Here is an 18899-nt window from a genome sequence, read left to right as displayed (position 1 = left end):
CCTATAATGCATTTGTTTCTTTAATTAGTTAATATGTTCACTGTGTTCCTTGAGGAAATGATGCATGCAAGCCATACAAAGAACATGCATGTCTCAAAAAAGATTGCCAACATGGAGAGGGCAAGGAAAGCAAAAAAAACAAAGCACAAAACGGTATAATATATTAGTTTATTTTCTCATATGAAAGGATATATTGAGAATGAACATACAGCACTGAGCACTACATAATGTTCAAAGAATGCATACCACAAAATACTTGAAAATGTATGTTGAATAAATATCTTTGGTGCATTTACTAGTGTGGGTAGAAAAAAGAGTGCAAAAGTATCAAATTATGAAAGAAGTATAGGAGGCAATTGATAAACATGTCTTGCTACGTAAACAATAATTGCAAATAATTTCTAAATGCTGTGTGATTAAGAAAGTTTGTTACATTCTAAGTCCAACGACTTATTCCCATGATGCAGAACTAGGAAGGCTTGTCTTCTCTCCCAGTTTCATAGATATTTCTCCTTTACAATCCAATCAGGACCCACTCTGTTGACTTTCAGCCTGCCTCTCCATTTGCTCCATTGCACAGTTGGATGTCTGTGCTGATTGGATCAGCTCTGGCTCAGTCCCATCCTGGTTCCTGGGCCCGTATTCATAAAGTGTCTCAGAGAAGGAATGCTGATCTAGGATCAGGTCTGCCCTTTCCATACAATCTTATTCATTACGATCTAAAAGGCAAAACTGATCCTAGATTTGTCACTCCTTTTCTGAGATGCTTAATGAATACGGGCAGGGTTGGGTACTTTCTAAATGTAATTCGTTAGGTTAGAGTTACTAGTTAGTTACCTGTCCAAAATTACAATCAGTAACATAATTTTTGGATTACCCAAACTCAGTAATGTAATCTGATTACTTTTGGATTACTTTCCCCTTAAGAGGCATTAAAGAAGACAAGAAGGATCCTTCAAACATTTGGTGTGTCATCATACTCTGACTTGTGTTCAGACTCACTCAGGTGGAGCAAACTTAAATGGACACCTTTTTTCAATGCTGAATTAAATGTCATTGAGAAAAAAAAAGGTGTCATCATTTCACAAAGTAATCCAAGAAGTACGTTTTCAAAAGTATCTGTAATGTGATTACAATATTTTTGCTGGTAATGTAGCTGGTTACAGGTAAAGTTTTTTTGTAATCAGATACATGTAATCAGTTACTCTCCAACCCTGAATACGGGCCCTGGTTCTGAGTTCAGTATTAGAGCTGGGCAGACTGAACCATGGTCAGGTGACAAGACTTACACAGCACCCTCCCATCCAGTGGATGGCAGCCATGGTTGTTTGGCTCTGGGGAGAGCTGGGTACTGCAGACCTGAAGACAGGGTGTATAAAACGGAAAAGGTTGTGAGATGCAGATGCCACACAGATGCCACAGCTGAAGTTTCCTCTGGGAAAAATAAAGTTATTCTATTCTAGTCTAACGTTATTCTATTCTTGATGTTTGAACTAATTGTGAAGGACCCAATCCCCAGTAATTATTTAGCTGATTGAGATCGGCATGCAAATATAGAAAACACACATATCACACTGTCATATAAAGAGCCTTTCTCTTGTTCATGTACTGTACCTCACAGCGATAGCAGTCCTCGTGGAAGGAGCGTCCCAGGCACTCCACGGTGTAGCTGTCCGTGCCATCCTCTCTTGGAATGATCAGCTGCTGGCAGGCACTACACTGCGGAGCATATTTCCTTCAACGCACAAATCGGATACAGCACAGTATTTCATTATTATTACCATCAACATCACGCCCATTTAGTAGCTCTCATCATCAGGTAATCATGTTACATGAGTTTGTCAGAACAGAAGATGGAGATTTGTGTAGCTGTGTGTGTACCTATAGTAATCCTGGAGGCAATACACTTCCCCAACCTCTCCCTGAGCAAATCTCTGCTCTCCAATTGGTTGGCTGCATGTTGCACAGACAAAGCAAGGTGGGTGGTAAGCTCTTTCCAGTGCACGGATTACATGGTCTTTGATAACTTCCCCACACGCCCAGCAAAGTTCCAAACTGGCCTGAAGGAAAGAGAGTAGTTTATCATCATCATCTGAAGTCAATCTCTACTACATGTACTATTCCTCCTCAGGAGGTTGTTTATACCTGGTAGCAGTCCTCACAGAGTGGTATTCCTGCCTTGTTGTAGTACAGTTTACCGGCCAGAGGGATATGGCACTGTCTGCACTGGAAGCAACTGGCGTGGTACGTCCTGTTCAGAGCCTCTATGGCAGTTTCACTCAGGGCCACAGGCTTACGGCAAAAGCCACACACCTCTACGAAGAAAGCATTTAATACATTTAATATTCAAATTATTATGTGGTGTCCCTGATTTGTTATGGGGGTAATTCGACCCCTGATATCATAACTGTGAAATGTGAAAAGTGCCATGCCCGGGTGACATTTCTAAAAGGTGGCAGATACAGTTTCACCTTACCCTTGGTCTCCACCGTCTCTAGCTGCTCCTGGGACGGTTCCTTCTGTCCCCCCCCACTAGATGGTGTTCTTTGCTCTGGCTGTCTATTCAATGCAGTGCTCTGTGGGTTTAAAAAAAAAGGGGATTAAGTCAAAGATTCTTCACTTGTGTGACTAATCATTTTGTTTGGCACACAGACATGCTAGTCTTCAGCCTTCGTCAACAGTGCCATTTTAAAGTAAAGTCAATACACTCTTTTCTCTCTGTTTTCTCTGTCTCAAAATTAGAGCATTTTGTTGTTTTTTTGTCCAAACTTAGAGAGGGCTACAGTTCATGGTAATGGAGAAAGGGGCCACAGTCTCACACACTGAGAGTGTCTCAGCAAAAATATATAAACTCCCCAGTGCCCAAGAGAAAGGGGAACAACAGTCCATGTACCCAATAGTCCTGCTCTCTCCGTTTAGGCATCTTTATTGGTCTGTGTTTTTGACTGAGAGTTGGAGAACAGAGAACGGAATAATGGGGTGACAGGGAGGGTCATGTTTCCCTGAGAGGGATCAACAGTCCTGTTTCTTTCTTTTTTTTTTGCGAAAGATCATGTAGAAGTGCTGTAGAAACGGGTGCTAATGTGATTTGTGCTGTGCCATCCACTGTATCCAAAAGACAGCTGTGTTTCCCCCCACTAATCTGTATTACAGATGTATCCTTGAAGTCTCCTCAATGGATTTCATGCACACTACAGAGTCTCTGCACACAGCAATTGGCACCTCTCAGTATCATTGCCTGCTAAGACATTATTGAACATTTCAACAAAATGGTCAAGATAAGAGGTCTCGTGAGAAATATAAGTGGAGCTGTTCTATAGTATTGTCAGAAGAAATCTAAACATGGCAATAATATAGCCTGGTCCCACATCAGTTTGTACTGTCTTGCCAACTTCTATGGTCATCATGCCAGGGCTAGCAATAACATGGCATGGGATGTAGAATATAAAGTCAATCTTACCGGTTGTTCAGACACTGTTGGTCTGTCTGGAGACACAGGTTGGAGGATGGAGGCAGTTGGGGGCTCCTGTACGGGTGGAGGAGGCAGGAGAGGTGCAAGATCCTCAGTCAGTTCAGTATCCACAGACACAGGGGGAGGGGGAGGTGGAGGAAGGAGCTCTGTGAGGAAAATAGGTTCCTGTATTGATGAGTATGGCAATAATAGCACTGTCGTCAACATCACAACCCTGTCTGTCAACATGTTATTTATATATGTATTTTGTTATCATTCATAACAATACTGTAACATGTAAATTGTAATATCTAGATTTCTTCACAGCAAAATTACAGATTTTGTAATGAATGTATTGACTGCTCCTCATTACCCCCAGGACCCTTGTATGCTGCGGTATCTGTCTGCTGCTGCGTGTATCCCGGACCCAGGGTGAGGTCAGGGGTCACTGGGCTGGATGGAGTTCTGGGTTCTGAGGGTCTGGCCAGGGAAGGTGTGGAGCTCTGGTCCCCATTCTGTGCACTGCCCTGGGACTCAGACGGAGTCCTCTCTCGCCTGCGTATGGAGCCATGCTGTGTGTCACTGACACTGGGATTACGGGTGCTGCTGTCCCCTGGGCTAACCCGCGTGGCTGCATGTGGCATGTCATTGGCGGTGGCGTTGTGTGTGCGTGTGTGTTGGTGCTGCGTGACGGTGGCTCTGTAAGGGGACGTCAGTGTGATGAAGACGGAGGATACCATCCTCTTCTGTGGAGCAGCCGACGCCATGATGCTGGAACACACATAATGCAATGCACAACAGACCGTCAGGTACAACATGAAACACACTAAACAACACAGTACTTACTTGATTGCTATATTACGATAAGCTGATATAACTTCCCACTGTAACTAGCACATGTCAGGGACAAGCTAGGCATACAGTAGAGACTATTGAACACACTGAGGCCCGATGGTGCTAAATTCCTGTGGGAGGTGTCTTTTGAATGCCTAGTTATCCCTACCATTTCAACACTCACCCATACACTTATACATGAACGTACAGTACATATGCCTGATCTGTGTTATGGCACAGAATGTTTAGCCCACCAGAAAGAAATAGCTTCGCATTGTCACCTCTTGAACTTCCATTTCATAAAGATTTATTGGTATACACTCTCTATGTCAACTGTGCCAAAATAACTTTTTACACCAGTTGACATAACCTACACATTTAAACACCACATACCTGCTTCACTCCCTCATGCAGTATAGTAAATGTACAGAAACATTTCTAAAATATTTATACATACAGTGTGCTGAGCTCATGCATGAAAAACATACCTAAACAGTCAAAAATACACACACAAATGAGTACACACGCACACACACACACACACTAGCACAAAGCCTCACATCCTCTCTGCGGCCTAACTACTTTGAAATGAGACCCCTAATAATGGCCTAAGTGTAACAGTGCAAAACTAAAACCTCATTCCTCTCTGTATCAAATCTGATCTTCTACTGTGCCGTTACGTACCTGAGTGAAAAATGAGCTCTGTAGTCTCCCTCTTTATCTTTCCCTCTCTGTGTCTTGGCACTCCCGATCTGCTCCTCTATTGTCACTCCTAAGCCGCCACTGAGAGGGTGAGCTCTGGCAGAAAGGACAGCTATCTACAGAAAGCCACTCCTTTTCCTCCTGTACCTCCCTCCCTCTCTCTCCCTCCCTCTCCCCCTCCTCCTTCCTTTCCTGCTGAATGACAACAACACTTTCCCAACCGTAAAAGGTGAACAGTTAATCACTAACAAAGTGCAGAAAAAAGCATGACACATTCAGACAAACAGTCTTGCGCACAGGCTATGCATAGTCATGCACAAACTCACACACTCAACACTGATGCATACTCATACACACACATTAGTAATGTGCACAGCACGTACAGTATCACAGAGTACACGCTGGCCCCCCTCTTTATCTTTTGAAATCTAGCAGGATGTGACTGTACCTGCCTTTTCCAGCTCCCCTCTTTCTCTGTTTGCCCTTATTGTTCTGACAGTTCTATTTTCCCTACCTCCCTCATTGAGTCTGCCTTCTCTTTATTTTCTTCCCCCTCATTCTTCTCCTCCCATCCCCCACTCAGTTCTATCACTCACTCTTGCTCTCTCATTTAGCCTTGACTAACTATTGGTCTCTAATGCATTGCTGTAAATCAACAAGAATGTATGACTTTTTTCCAATACCGAATGCTGAGGGTTAAAGAAAGTACAAGTCTACTTCTTACTAAAGTTAGATTCAAAACCCCTTCTCAATCAGTGTTGGGACTAATAGCAGCAGTAAATGAACAAACACATTACAGTGCAATGAATCATAGCAACAATGAAATGGTATGGACAGAGAGAAAGAGAAAGAGAGAGATTGCAGGATGTCTGAGAGTTATAAATCAGGTCTGTTATTGTATAAGCTCTCCCCTCCTGAGTCTGCCTTTATCAGCTCTATCAGCAAATATTTTGCCGTTGAGTGGAGCGTAACCTTGTGCAGCCTGCACCCTCATTCCAGCCAGAGAGAAGCTTGTGCTAGAGAAGAAAAAAGCCTGAACGTTGAAAGATTAAGAAAAGATAGGGGGCTTGACAACAGAAGTGAGGAAGAAAGAAAGGCACAGGCCCAGTGCAGATGATGTGAGAGAGAAACGAGAGAACGGAGAGAGAGAGGGGTGAAATGGAGAGAAGTGGCTTGAGAGAGAGAGAGAGAGAGAGAGAGAGAGAGAGAGAGAGAGAGAGAGAGAGAGAGAGAGAGAGAGAGAGAGAGAGAGAGAGGGGAGCTGCTAGAGGGGGAGCTGGGTCAGGGGTTCTGTGTTGTTCCAGTGTCTGAAGAATGGAATGCTGCGCTGCGGTGATGTCACAGCTGCAAGAGGGAGCATGCTCAGTGATGACATCAGCCCCTAAAATCTAGGCCCCTCCCCCATAGTCCCCCTTCTTCATGAACCCAGAAACCCAGATGCAGAAAAGGGGGGAACTGACAACGCAACACATATTTATGGGTAAGGAGAGATGGCCATTGTAGGAAAACAGCACAAAATGTTACATCCCATGAAATAAATGGCTTTTCAGTTGATTCAGTAGAAACCCTTCTGTGGCCTATATCTAAAACCCTGTTCTCAACTCTAATCTGGTTCTATCTGCAACTATTTCAAACCCTAGCCATAGCCCTGGCATCATAAACCAAATATGGTCTAATTTCTCTTTTTCGCTTAGTTGATAAAGCAAGAAGCATGTCTGTACTTCCAGTTTGACTGCAAGTGGCCCTAGACAAGGGCGTCTGCTAAATGACTAAAATGTAAATGTCCTAGGGTTGTGCAACTGATTGTGCTGATGACAGGTTTTTAAAGGGACAAGGTACACCCAGTGCAGACAACAGTTACCACACACCTCTCCCTCTGCTCTTCGTCTCCTTTTAATCATCCCCCCATTTTACCGTCCACTGAATTGCTAACTCTTTATTCACCCACCTTCTCTCACTGTATTACCACCCTTCTTAAATAATAGAAATGATCACCATAGGTGGACCTGCACACAGACAACACACACACAATTGTTATATTTTGAATGGTCAGGACATCTGGTAAAGCTAAATAGCGTACAATACCTAGCTACGCCACAAATCTACTGCAAAGTTATGTAATAACATAAGTCACGTAGCCAGGGAACAAACTGTATATCTGTGGCTCTAGCAACCACACCCTTGTCACTATGGTAATAGACTGGTTAATAATCAAATAGAAGAGAGAGTAAAGAAACATCAGTCCCCAGTGCAGTGCTAGCTGTGCCACTAGAGATCCTGGTTCGAATCCAGGCTCTGTTGTAGCCGGCCGCGACCGGGAGACCCATGGGTCGGCGCACAATTGGCCCAGCGTCGTCCAGGGTAGGGGAGGGAATGGCCGGTAGGGATGTAGCTCAGTTGGTAGAGCATGGCGTTTGCAACGCCAGGGTTGTGGGTTCGATTCCCACGGGGGGCCAGTATATAAAATAAAAAAATAAAAAAATAATGTATGCACTCACTAACTGTAAGTCGCTCTGGATAAGAGCGTCTGCTAAATGACTAAAATGTAAATGTGTAAGCAGGGTTAGGTCCCTTCACTGGTCCAAACAAGGTTATAAACAGTAAACATTTTAATGTTGATATGATTTATGACAGAAATGGTGTGTACATGACAACATAACATCAAAGCTTAACATGTCTATGTAAATGGGGACATTATTGGATTTCAACAGTATCACTGAGTGAGACAGGCCAGTAGATGGCTGTATTTGAGGTAGGAGTTGTTTGTCTGAGGTAGAGTGAAACAGTGATTGGTCTGTGTTGTGGTATTCTGAAGCCTGATAGTCTTTCTGTGTGTCGCTGTCTGATGACAGGCTTCTGGAATGCCGGACAGATCTGCTTGTGAATGTCTTCTTCTGCTTCCTCCTAAAGAACAATAGAGGCTGTCATGAGGAAACTGAATACTATTATCATGCAATCACAACAGTCAGTGCCATACAATATGTTAAACTGAAATTGTCATTTGAAAACGTCATTTGAAAATGTTGCACAGGAAGAAGCTTTCCCCTGCTTTAGAACTATTGCATGTTCTCTTTAGTCCCTAAACATCCTCGCTCTGTGAGAGCAGCAGAAATGAAAGAGAACTTAACTGATGCCAACTACACTAGATTATTGATACATTCATTCTATTGATTTATAAAAAAATATTGTGAGCACCGCTGTATTTAGTCTTCTGGGACAAAGTTATGACAGACGAGAAGCTACATGTATAGACACACACTGAACAAAAATATAAATGCAACATGTAAGGTGTTGGTCCCATGTTTCATGAGCTGAAATAAAAGACCCCAGACATTTTACATATGCACAAAAAAACGTATTTCTCAAAAATGTGGTGCACAAATTTGTTTACATCCCTGTTAGTGAGCATTTCTCCTTTGCCAAGATAATCCATCCACCTTACAGGTGTGGCATATCAAGAAGCTGATTAAACAGCATGATCATTACACAGGTGTACCTTGTGCTGGGAACAATAAAAGTCCACTCTAAAATGTGTCAACAATGCCACAGTTTTGAGGGAGCATGCAGTTGGCATGCTGACTGCAGGAATGTCAACCAGAGCTGTTGCCAAAATTTGAATGTTAATTTCTCTACAATAAGCTGCCTCCAATGTTGTTTTATAGAATTTGGCATTACGTCCAACCGGCTTCAATCGCAGACCATGTGTATGGCGTCGAGTAGGCGAGCGGTTTGCTAATGTCAACATTGTGAACAGCGTGCCCCATGGTGGCGGTGGGGTTATGGTATGGGCAGGGATAAGCTTTGGAAAACGAACACAAATGCAATTTATCAATGGCAATTTGAATGCACAGCGATACCGTGAGGAGATCCTGAGGCCCATTGTCGTGCCATTCATCCTCCGCCATCACCTCATGTATCAGCATAATAATGCACGGCCCCATGTCGCAAGGATCTGTACACAATTCCTGGAAGAAAATGTCCCAGTTCTTCCATGGCCTGCATACTCACCAGACATGTCACCCATTGAGCATGTTTGGGATGCTCTGGATCTATGTGGACGACATCGTGTTCCAGTTTCTACCAATATCCAGCAACTTTGCACAGCCATTGAAGAGGAGTGGGACAACATTCCACAGGCCACAATCAACAGCCTGATCAACTCTATGTGAAGGAGATGTGTAACGCTGCATAAGGCAAATGGTGGTCACACCAGATACTGAGTGGTTTTCTGATCCACACCTCTACCTTTAAAAAAAAAAGGTATCTGTGACCAACAGATGCATATCTGTATTCCCAGTTGTGAAATCCATACATTAGGGCCTAATTTATTTATTTCAATTGACTGATTTCCTTATATGAACTGTATACTTTCTGGGTGATTTAAATATTGACTGTCTTTCATCAGGCTGCCCACTCAAGAGAAAGCTTCAAACTGTAACTGTTGCCTGCAACCTGGTTCAGGTTACCAATCAACCTACCAGGGTAGTTACAAACAGTACAGGAATGAAATCATCAAATTCCCTGTGGATTGATGAGGAATTGAAAAATGGTATGGTTGAGAGGCATGAGGCAGAAGAGATGGCAAATAGGTCTGGCTGTACAACCGATTGGCAAACGTAATGCAAATTGAGAAATCATGTGACTAAACTGAATAAAAAGAAGAAGAAACTACACTATGAAACAAAGATAAATGACATGAAGAATGATAGTAAAAAGCTTTGGAGCACCTTAAATGAAATCTTGGGCAAAAAGGCAAACTCCGCTCCATCATTCATTGAATCAGATGGCTCATTCATCACAAAACCCACTGATATTGCCAACTACTTTAATTACTTTTTCATTGGCAAGATTAGCAAACTTAGGCATGACATGCCAGCAACAAATGCTGACACTACAAATGCAAGTATATCTGACCAAATTATGAAAGACAAACATTTTGATTTTGAATTCCGTAAAGTAAGTGTGGAAGAGGTGAAAAAATGATTATTGTTGATCAACAATGACAAGCCACCGAGGTCTGACAACTTGGATGGAAAATTACTGAGGATAATAGCGGATGATATTGCCACTCATATTTGCCATATCTTCAATTTAAGCCTACTAGAAAGTGTGTGCCCTCAGGCCTGGAGGGAAGCAAAAGTTATTAACCTAATGTCACGACTTCCTCCGAAGCTGCCTCCCCTCCTTGTTCGGGCAGGCTTCGGCATTCGTCGTCACCGGCCTTCTAGACACTGTCGCTCCTCATCTCATCATTCCATTTGTTTTGTCTTGTTTATTACACACACCTGGTTCATATCCCCTCATTAGTACCTGTATACGTGTTCCCCCTGCCCCCCTGTCTTTGTGTGTGATTAGTTATTGTGGAGGTGACTCTAGCTCGGTGGAGCTACTTTGCATTTTGTATCGCCGGGATATTCACCCCTGTGCCTTGTTTTTCTCCAGTGCGCCGTATTTACCGCACTGGAGTGTTTTACGCATTGCTGCGTACTGCTGTGTTCCTGAATAAACCATATATTCTGTGATTTACCCTCCTGCACCTGACTCCGTCCAAAATCATCCGCTACACCTACCTAAGAATAGTAAAGCCCCCCCTCAAATAGCCGACCAATTAGCCTGTTACCCTACACTTAGTAAACTTTTGGAAAAATGGTGTTTGACCAGATAAAATGCTATTTTACAGTAAACAAATAGACAACAGACTTTCAGCACGCTTATAGGGAAGGACATTCAACAAGCACAGCACTGGCACAAATGATGATTGGCTGAGAGAAATTGATGATAAAAAGATTGTGGGGGCTGTTTTGTTAGACTTCAGTGCGGCTTTTGACATTATCGATCATAGTCTGTTGCTGGAAAAACGTATGTGTTATGCTTTACACCCCCTGCTATATTGTGGATAAAGAGTTACCTGTCTAACAGAACACAGAGGGTGTTCTTTAATGGAAGCCTCTCCAACAAAATCCAGGTAGAATCAGGAATTCCCCAGGGCAGCTGTCTAGGCCCCTTACCTTTTTCAATCTTTACTAACGACATGCCACTGGCTTTGAGTAAAGCCAGTGTGTCTATGTATGCGGATGACTCAACACTATACATGTCAGCTACCACAGCAACTGAAATGACAGCAACACTTAACAAAGAGCTGCAGTTAGTTTCAGAACGGGTGGCAAGGAATAAATTAGTCCTAAATACTTCAAAAACTAAAAGCATTGTATTTTGGACAAATAATTTACTAAACCCTAAATCTCAACTAAAACATGTAATGAATAATGTGGAAATTGAGCAAGTTGAGGAGACTAAATTGCTTGGAGTAACCCTGGATTGTAAATTGTCATGGTCAAAACATATTGATACAACAGTAGCTAGAATGGGGAGAAGTCTGTCTATAATAAAGCGCTGCTCTGCATTCTTAACAGCAGTATCAACAAGGCAGGTCCTACAGGCCCTAGTTTTGTCGCACCTGGACTACTGTTCAGTCGTGTGGTCAGGTGCCACAAAGAGGGACTTAGGAAAATTGCAATTGGCTCAGAACAGGGCAGCACGGCTGGCCCTTGGATGTACACAGAGAGCTAACATTAATAATATGCATGTCAATCTCTCCTGGCTCAAAGTGGAGGAGAGACTGACTTCATCACTACTTGTATTTGTGAGAGGTATTGACATGTTGAATGCACCGAGCTGTCTATTTGAACTACTGGCACACAGCTCGGACACCCATGCATACCCCACAAGACATGCCACCAGAGGTCTCTTCACTGTCCCCAAGTCAAGAACAGACTATGGGAGGCGCACAGTACTACATAGAGCCATGACTACATGGAACTCTTTTCCACATCAAGTAACTCATGCCAGCAGTAACATTTGATTTAAAAAACAGATAAGAATACACCTTATGGAACAGTGGGGACTGTGAAGCAACACAAACATAGACACATGCATACAAACACACGATAACATACGTACTATACACACATGTACACATGGATTTTGTGTTATAGATATGTGGTAGTAGAGTAGAGGCCTGAGGGCACACACTTAATATATTGTGAAATCTGTTATGTATTGTAATGTTTTTAAAATGTATAACTGCCTTAATTATGCTGGACCGCCTTGGCAGCAGCTAATGGGGATCCATAATAAATACAAATACAAAACTCAGTAAAATCTTTTAAATGGTTGCATGTTCAGTATAGTTATTTTATACATTGCATATTTAGAATGTGTGGGCATGTGGACTGAGCACACATTTAACCAAATACATTTTTTTTAAACACACAAAAACATACTAAGCTCCAACTCCTCTCCCAATGCACCAAAACAAAAACAGTGGAGTATGTCATCATACATACATTGAAGAAAGGCTGCCACTTAAGTACTGTGGTCGGTTTGTATTACTTTATAAATTAAATTAAAGTATTGTGGCTAGTGGGGGTCTACTTGAGGAGAGTGCACCGAGAGACTGAAATGGGATGAGTGGAGGCCCCATGCACACCTCAGAGAAGTGTCTGATGCCCTCCCTGTCACACCATCCCAATCCCTCGGCTAAAGCTCCTCTCCATTCTCACCAATAACCAGTGGCGGCTCCTGAAAAAATTCTCAGGGGGGGCAATTTTTCTGATGATTTAGGTGACCTACACACATTTAAAAAAAGATATGTCCAGCAACAACATGAAGACAGGGGCAGCATATAAGTCAATACCAGAAGCATTTATTGACTGATCTCAAAAGTGTTGGCTTACCAGGGTTGGTGGAGCCCTCAGTTTCATCTTTGCCTCGCAAAGCTAACTCAAACACTCCGCAAAACTTCACACACTGGATTAGCCGGCTGAGGATGTGGCGGTTCTTGCTAATGTCGTAGTAAATATATTTGTTATAGTGAATATGGAATATGATATGTTGAGTAAAATGTTGTGCTAAGATCTATTTAGGTCAGGAGCTGGTTATAAGTTCTGTTCCTATCCAATAACAATGGACAAAAGGGTCCTATCTTGTCAGCCTTGTCAGCAGGTGGCCAAGGACAACACCCACGCCATAGGCCTCTCAGTTCTTCCAACTCACGAGTTCTTGCTCTGAGGACACACACACACACACACAAACACACACACACACACATCATCACTGTTAAAACACACACACACACACACACACACACACACACATCATCACTGTTAAACACACACACACACACACACACACAAATCCCCTCTCTTAGGCTGAACATTTGAAGACAGAGAACCCGACTCAGAGCCAATGCAACAGTGACAGTAGCCTGGAGGGGACCTCGCCCAACTCATCAGGACCAATCAGAAGATCAGAACTACTAGATTCAACCTACTTCATTTATTGCATAAAATGTCTGCACACAATGTTTCGGGGCTCTCTTCAGATAATAATAATAATAATATGCCATTTAGCAGACGCTTTTATCCAAAGCGACTTACAGTCATGCGTGCATACATTTTTGTGTATGGGTGGTCCCGGGATCGAACCCACTACCTTGGCGTTACAAGCGCCATGCTCTACCAGCTGAGCTACAGAAAGTGGATACTCATGGATGCGCATCGCAATTGTAAAAATGTCAACACAATTGGAGACACCACGTCATTTTTGGAGACATGTTATTGACAGTAAACTATTGTAGATGCGACTGCTAACTAAATAAAACATTTTAGCTGGCTAGCTAATCATCTTAGCTAAATGTGGGGCAAACAATTCAGTTATTTACCGTTAATTTGAGGGATTGGGGTGAAAGAAATCGAGTTACATAGTGATACTTTACGATATACTGTATTGACAGTATCGAATCGCAATACGTATAGAATCATGAGACTCGCAATGCTGATGCATATATCTTATCGTGAGGTTCCTGGCAATTCCCAGCCCAAGTTCATTTGCCACAACAAATCTCTTCGCTAGCAAACGCGATGTCTTCTCCAAAACGGCAATGTGTCTCCAGCAATGTTTACTTTTTTGACGTTCTATGGCATCTCCACTTTCCAAGCATATATGACCACATGTAATATTTTGGTAAGTGATGCAAATAGTGAACTATGTAGGGCCAGGATGTAAAATATATGTAGCTGCAGCAATTTCTCTTATCTGATATGGTAAGTAATGGGGCTTAATTTATAGCTCCCTAAGAGTTTGACGAACGGGTCCGTGCACGCGATTCCAGATATCTTTACCTCTGAATAAACTGCCTTTATTATACCATATCCACCCTGTCCAAAGTCTCTACTTGGTCTCAGTTCTCCAGTAAACTTGTGATTATCAACACTAACCTCATCGTTGTGGCGGCGGACAGCTAGCCTGTATCCCTCATCAAGTTGAGTGGCAATGTTATTTTTCCGTTCAGTACCAATTTTTGGAAAATCCTCGGGTGTAGGACTTTCCGCCTTTAGTAGAAACCTGTTGAATTATTAAATTTGGTCTGGGAGGTCCTAATTGTTTCGTTGCCAATTTATCTTCATTTGTTCGCCGACAAAAAGGAACTTCTTTCAAAGACACAATCCGCTCTTTTCTCAGTTACGTTCATGGTTACGTTACGTTACGTATGACGAAAGCGCGTAAGTGCAAGCCCTCAGACACCCATAGAGATTGTATTGAAGGCTCTGAAATTTGAAAAAAATAGATTTTACATTAGAGGCTATGAGAGACTTCTGGGCGATTTTCAACCTGACTGAAATCGCCCCAAAAGGGGGGGGAGCCATTTGAAGCACGACTTTAGCCTGATTCGACATTTAGTGGCAGTGTGGCACTGTGGCAGATCAGACGTATAGATTACAACACTGATAACTACTGTTGCCGTGATATAATTGATTAGAAAAAAAATCCCTTCCTTTTCCCGTTTGGCAGTGCGTCGCCCATATCGCCCTATTGAACAGGCCGCCCCTGCCAATAACCACCATTGAATCTTAGTTATTATGACAAACAAGGAATAATAGTGATTCAACATCCTTTCCTAATCTGTCCAGAACTCTAATTCATTTTACACTGGGTTTGCAAGTGTAAAACAGACGAATATAACGAAGGCTGGGAATGTCAATACAATCAAACCAGCAAGGGCAATGATCACAAGTCAGTCATAACGTGGCTAATAGGCTAGTGTATCTATTTATGTAGCAAGCTAAAAATACGGAGCCTAAAGTTAGCTAGTTAGGCTTCTAGGAGGATGTCATGCCATGTCATTGGAGTAGTAGGTGAGTGACCGACTTTTTCCCCTTATATCGTTTTTCGGTGTCTATACACAGCTAGAAATGCAGGTGTAATTTAGTTAGCGAGCAAGAACTTGAACGACTGTTATACAGTTAGCATATCTCGTGTTCGCAAATCCACTCTGGCTATCTACTCCGATTTCAGAGCACTCTCATCTGAGTGTGACAGAGCACAGAATAACGGATGAATTTTCGAACGTGCAACACCAGCTGAATATGACCGGTGTCAGTAAACGTAGGCAAAAAAGTAATAGTTTGTCACGAACGGTCTAGATAACATGTATACAGCCTAGCTAACCAGCTCTGCTAGTGCGAGTAAAATGGTCAGAGTGAGGTGTTCTCTCATTTGTGTCTAGAAGTACAGTGTGGGAAAAAAGTATTTGATCCCCTGCTGATTTTGTACGTTTGCCCACTGACAAAGAAATGATCAGTCTATAAATTTAATGGTAGGTTTATTTGAACAGTGAGAGACAGAATAACAACAAAAAAATCCAGAAAAACGCATGTCAAAAATGTTATAAATTGATTTGCATTTTAATGAGGGAAATAAGTATGTGACCCCCTCTCAATCAGAAAGATGTCTGGCTCCCAGGTGTCTTTTATACAGGTAAGGAGCTGAGATTAGGAGCACACTCTTAAAGGGAGTGCTCCTAATCTCAGCTTGTTACCTGTATAAAAGACACCTGTCCACAGAAGCAATCAATCAATCAGATTCCAAACTCTCCACCATGGCCAAGACCAAAGAGCTCCCAAGGATGTCAGGGACAAGATTGTAGACCTACACAAGGCTGGAATGGGCTTCAAGACCATCGCCAAGCAGCTTGGTGAGAAGGTGACAACAGTTGGTGCGATTATTCGCAAATGGAAGAAACACAAAATAACTGTCACTCTCCCTCGGCCTGGTGCTCCATGCAAGATCTCACCTCGTGGAGTTGCAATGATCATGAGAACGGTGAGGAATCAGCCCAGAGAATCTTGTCAATGATCTCAAGGCAGCTGGGACCATAGTACCAAGAAAACAATTGGTAACACACTACGCAATGAAGGACTGAAATCCTGCAGCGCCCGCAAGGTCCCCCTGCTCAAGAAAGAACATATACATGCCCGTCTGAAGTTTGCCAATGAACATCTGAATGATTCAGAGGAGAACTGGGTGAAAGTGTTGTGGTCAGATGAGACCAAAATTGAGCTCTTTGGCATCAACTCAACTCGCCGTGTTTGGAGGAGGAGGAATGCTGCCTATGACCCCAAGAACACCATCCCCACCGTCAAACATGGAGATGGAAACATTATGCTTTGGGGGTGTTTTTCTGCTAAGGGGACAGGACAACTTCACCGCATCAAAGGGACGAGGGACGGGGCCATGTACCCTCAAATCTTGGGTGAGAACCTCCTTCCCTCAGCCAGGGCATTGAAAATGTGTCGTGGATGGGTATTCCAGCATGACAATGACCCAAAACACCCGGCCAAGGCAACAAAGGAGTGGCTCAAGAAGAAGCACATTAAGGTCCTGGAGTGGCCTAGCCAGTCTCCAGACCTTAATCCCATAGAAAATCTGTGGAGGGAGCTGAACGTTCGAGTTGCCAAACGTCAGCCTCGAAACCTTAATGACTTGGAGAAGATCTGCAAAGAGGAGTGGGACAAAATCCTTCCTGAGATGTGTGCAAACCTGGTGGCCAACTACAAGAAATGTCTGACCTCTGTGATTGCCAACAAGGGTTTTGCCACCAAGTACTAAGTCATGTTTTGCAGAGGGGTCAAATACTTATTTCCCTCATTAAAATGCAAATCAATTTATAACATTTTTGACATGCGTTTTTCTGGATTTTTTTGTTGTTATTCTGTCTCTCACTGTTCAAATAAACCTACCATTAAAATTATAGACTGATCATGTCTTTGTCAGTGGGCAAACGTACAAAATCAGCAGGGGATCAAATACTTTTTTCCCTCACTGTAGCTAGCTAGCAATCTAGACAACTTTAGCCAGTTACTGTAGCTTGTGTGCTTGGTTGCAGGCAAGCTGCAGAAGGAGGAGTAGGTTACAATTTTGACGGCCAACTAGCTGAAACAGTTTGAGAGGGTTTATCTAATGTTCATTCGTCAGATTTTGGCTCATCTTGCTATGGCTAGCATTAGTTGTTGATCTTGCTGTTGTTGTTGATGTGCATAACTGAGGGAGAGAGCCTACCTTTTCATGGTTGTTTGATCAATACGACTGTAAAGTTCCCAAATGTAAGAGGACTCCCGTGGTATTGACATATTTGCAGAAATCAATTCAGGTGGCTTTTGGCGAATGCGTTCTAATGATCTAAAGTCATGCTGTTGCAACTGCCTGTAAACACACAGTCCAATTCAAAGTGAATGATTGCAGGCCTGTATGGCAAATGGCTTGTTTGCATAAAGGCCTATTGTGGCTCTGATTAGCTATGGTGCACTGGTCTGCGTAGACTCCGGTCCTGGACGAGACAGATGTTTTTATTAGGTTTTATTATCTGCAGTGTCTATTAATTGTCCAAACGCATGGCCGCTTTCCCACTATATTGCTATAGAATTTTCACAAATGCCTTAGTATACGTAATTCCCAAACATTCTAATAATTTATGAAAACGTGAAAATTACCATATCTAAGTCCTCGCTTGTCAGCCGACCAACCACCCTCGTTTTGTTTTTGCCTTCAAAGTAATGTTCTGTCTTATGTAACCATCACAAACGTAACATATCATACTCATTTCAGTGTTCCGGATTGACATTTACTATGTTACGTCTAGTCTATGAGACCAGGCTGAACGACTCACCTTGCAAAACACAATCAACAGGGTTGGAGTCAAATGCTAGCCATACCGGGATCTGCAGTATCCAGTTTGAGGGAGACTTTTTCCTGTTTTTTTCTGACTCTCACGATCCTCACAAGTATTTGTTTATTATCTCATGCTAGAAATGTCTATCCCAAAATGTACAGTGATATTGTCATTGATTAGATAGGCAGTAAGAAGACCAAGTAGTGTGAATTAATATCCTTTCCTCCTCAACACGACACCCTTCCGATAATTGTCATGTTGCCTTCATTTTCTCCATGTTGAAATTTCAAAGGTCGTATGATAGTGGTCTGACGACGTGTGCCCCCGTCTGTCTGAGTAGGCCTATCCGTTAACTGATCAAAAAGGGTTGCAAATAAATAACTGTTATAGATAGGCTTGACTATTAAACTATGATCAAAAGCACTGTACCTAAATATAGAGATGATTGCTTGAAATTGAATCAAGGGAATCTGACTGATTACATTGGAGCGTAATGCTTTTAAGAAATGAATGATCAGAAATTAGGCTGGGCTACTCACCTGTGCCTTCAGTAGGGTCTGTAACAATGTTAAAAAGTATAAAGATCTAGAATAGCAATTCAAAAGGCTTAATACAACAATTATACATATGTACTTCAGTTAGTTCAAGTTATTTTTCTTTAGGCATTTTTATTTTCACACATTGCATGGAAAAGACAAACATATCAGTAAAACTGTAGGCTCAATATTATCCAGGTCACTAACCCAGACTAAAAAGCACATATTACATGGACTTGGTGATCTGACCAAACGTAATCTTGTTTCATGAAAAATGGGCCTTCTTGTGCACAGTTTGACTTTTGACCATAAGGCTTAGGCATGGAGTGAGCCTCATCTTACATATCATCCTTCAACATCACTGTCC

At 42.5% G+C, this 18899-nt stretch overlaps 1 protein-coding gene and 1 long non-coding RNA gene across 2 annotated transcripts; both read right to left on the bottom strand.

Moving 5' to 3' along the window:
- Nucleotides 1-859: 859 nt before the first annotated feature.
- Nucleotides 860-5107, bottom strand: LOC121575436 (filamin-binding LIM protein 1). The gene is made up of 8 exons (XM_041888554.2): nucleotides 4970-5107; nucleotides 3825-4222; nucleotides 3461-3618; nucleotides 2477-2576; nucleotides 2146-2315; nucleotides 1882-2060; nucleotides 1615-1735; nucleotides 860-1359 (listed from the first exon to the last, which is right to left on the bottom strand). The coding sequence occupies exons 2-8, from the start codon at nucleotides 4216-4218 to the stop codon at nucleotides 1246-1248; spliced, it is 1236 nt and encodes a 411-aa protein (XP_041744488.2). The 5' UTR covers nucleotides 4219-4222; nucleotides 4970-5107; the 3' UTR covers nucleotides 860-1245.
- A 2675-nt stretch (nucleotides 5108-7782) lies between these two features.
- On the bottom strand, nucleotides 7783-18263 carry LOC121575467. The gene is made up of 2 exons (XR_006002332.1): nucleotides 17994-18263; nucleotides 7783-7891 (listed from the first exon to the last, which is right to left on the bottom strand). It is a non-coding gene; the product is annotated as an uncharacterized LOC121575467 (long non-coding RNA).
- Between the last annotated feature and the right edge of the window lie 636 nt (nucleotides 18264-18899).

Source organism: Coregonus clupeaformis, chromosome 10 (genome assembly GCF_020615455.1).
Source record: "Coregonus clupeaformis isolate EN_2021a chromosome 10, ASM2061545v1, whole genome shotgun sequence".
Lineage (NCBI taxonomy): Eukaryota > Metazoa > Chordata > Actinopteri > Salmoniformes > Salmonidae > Coregonus > Coregonus clupeaformis.
Note: the sequence above shows the minus strand (reverse complement) of the source record. Positions and strands in the feature narration are given on the sequence as shown.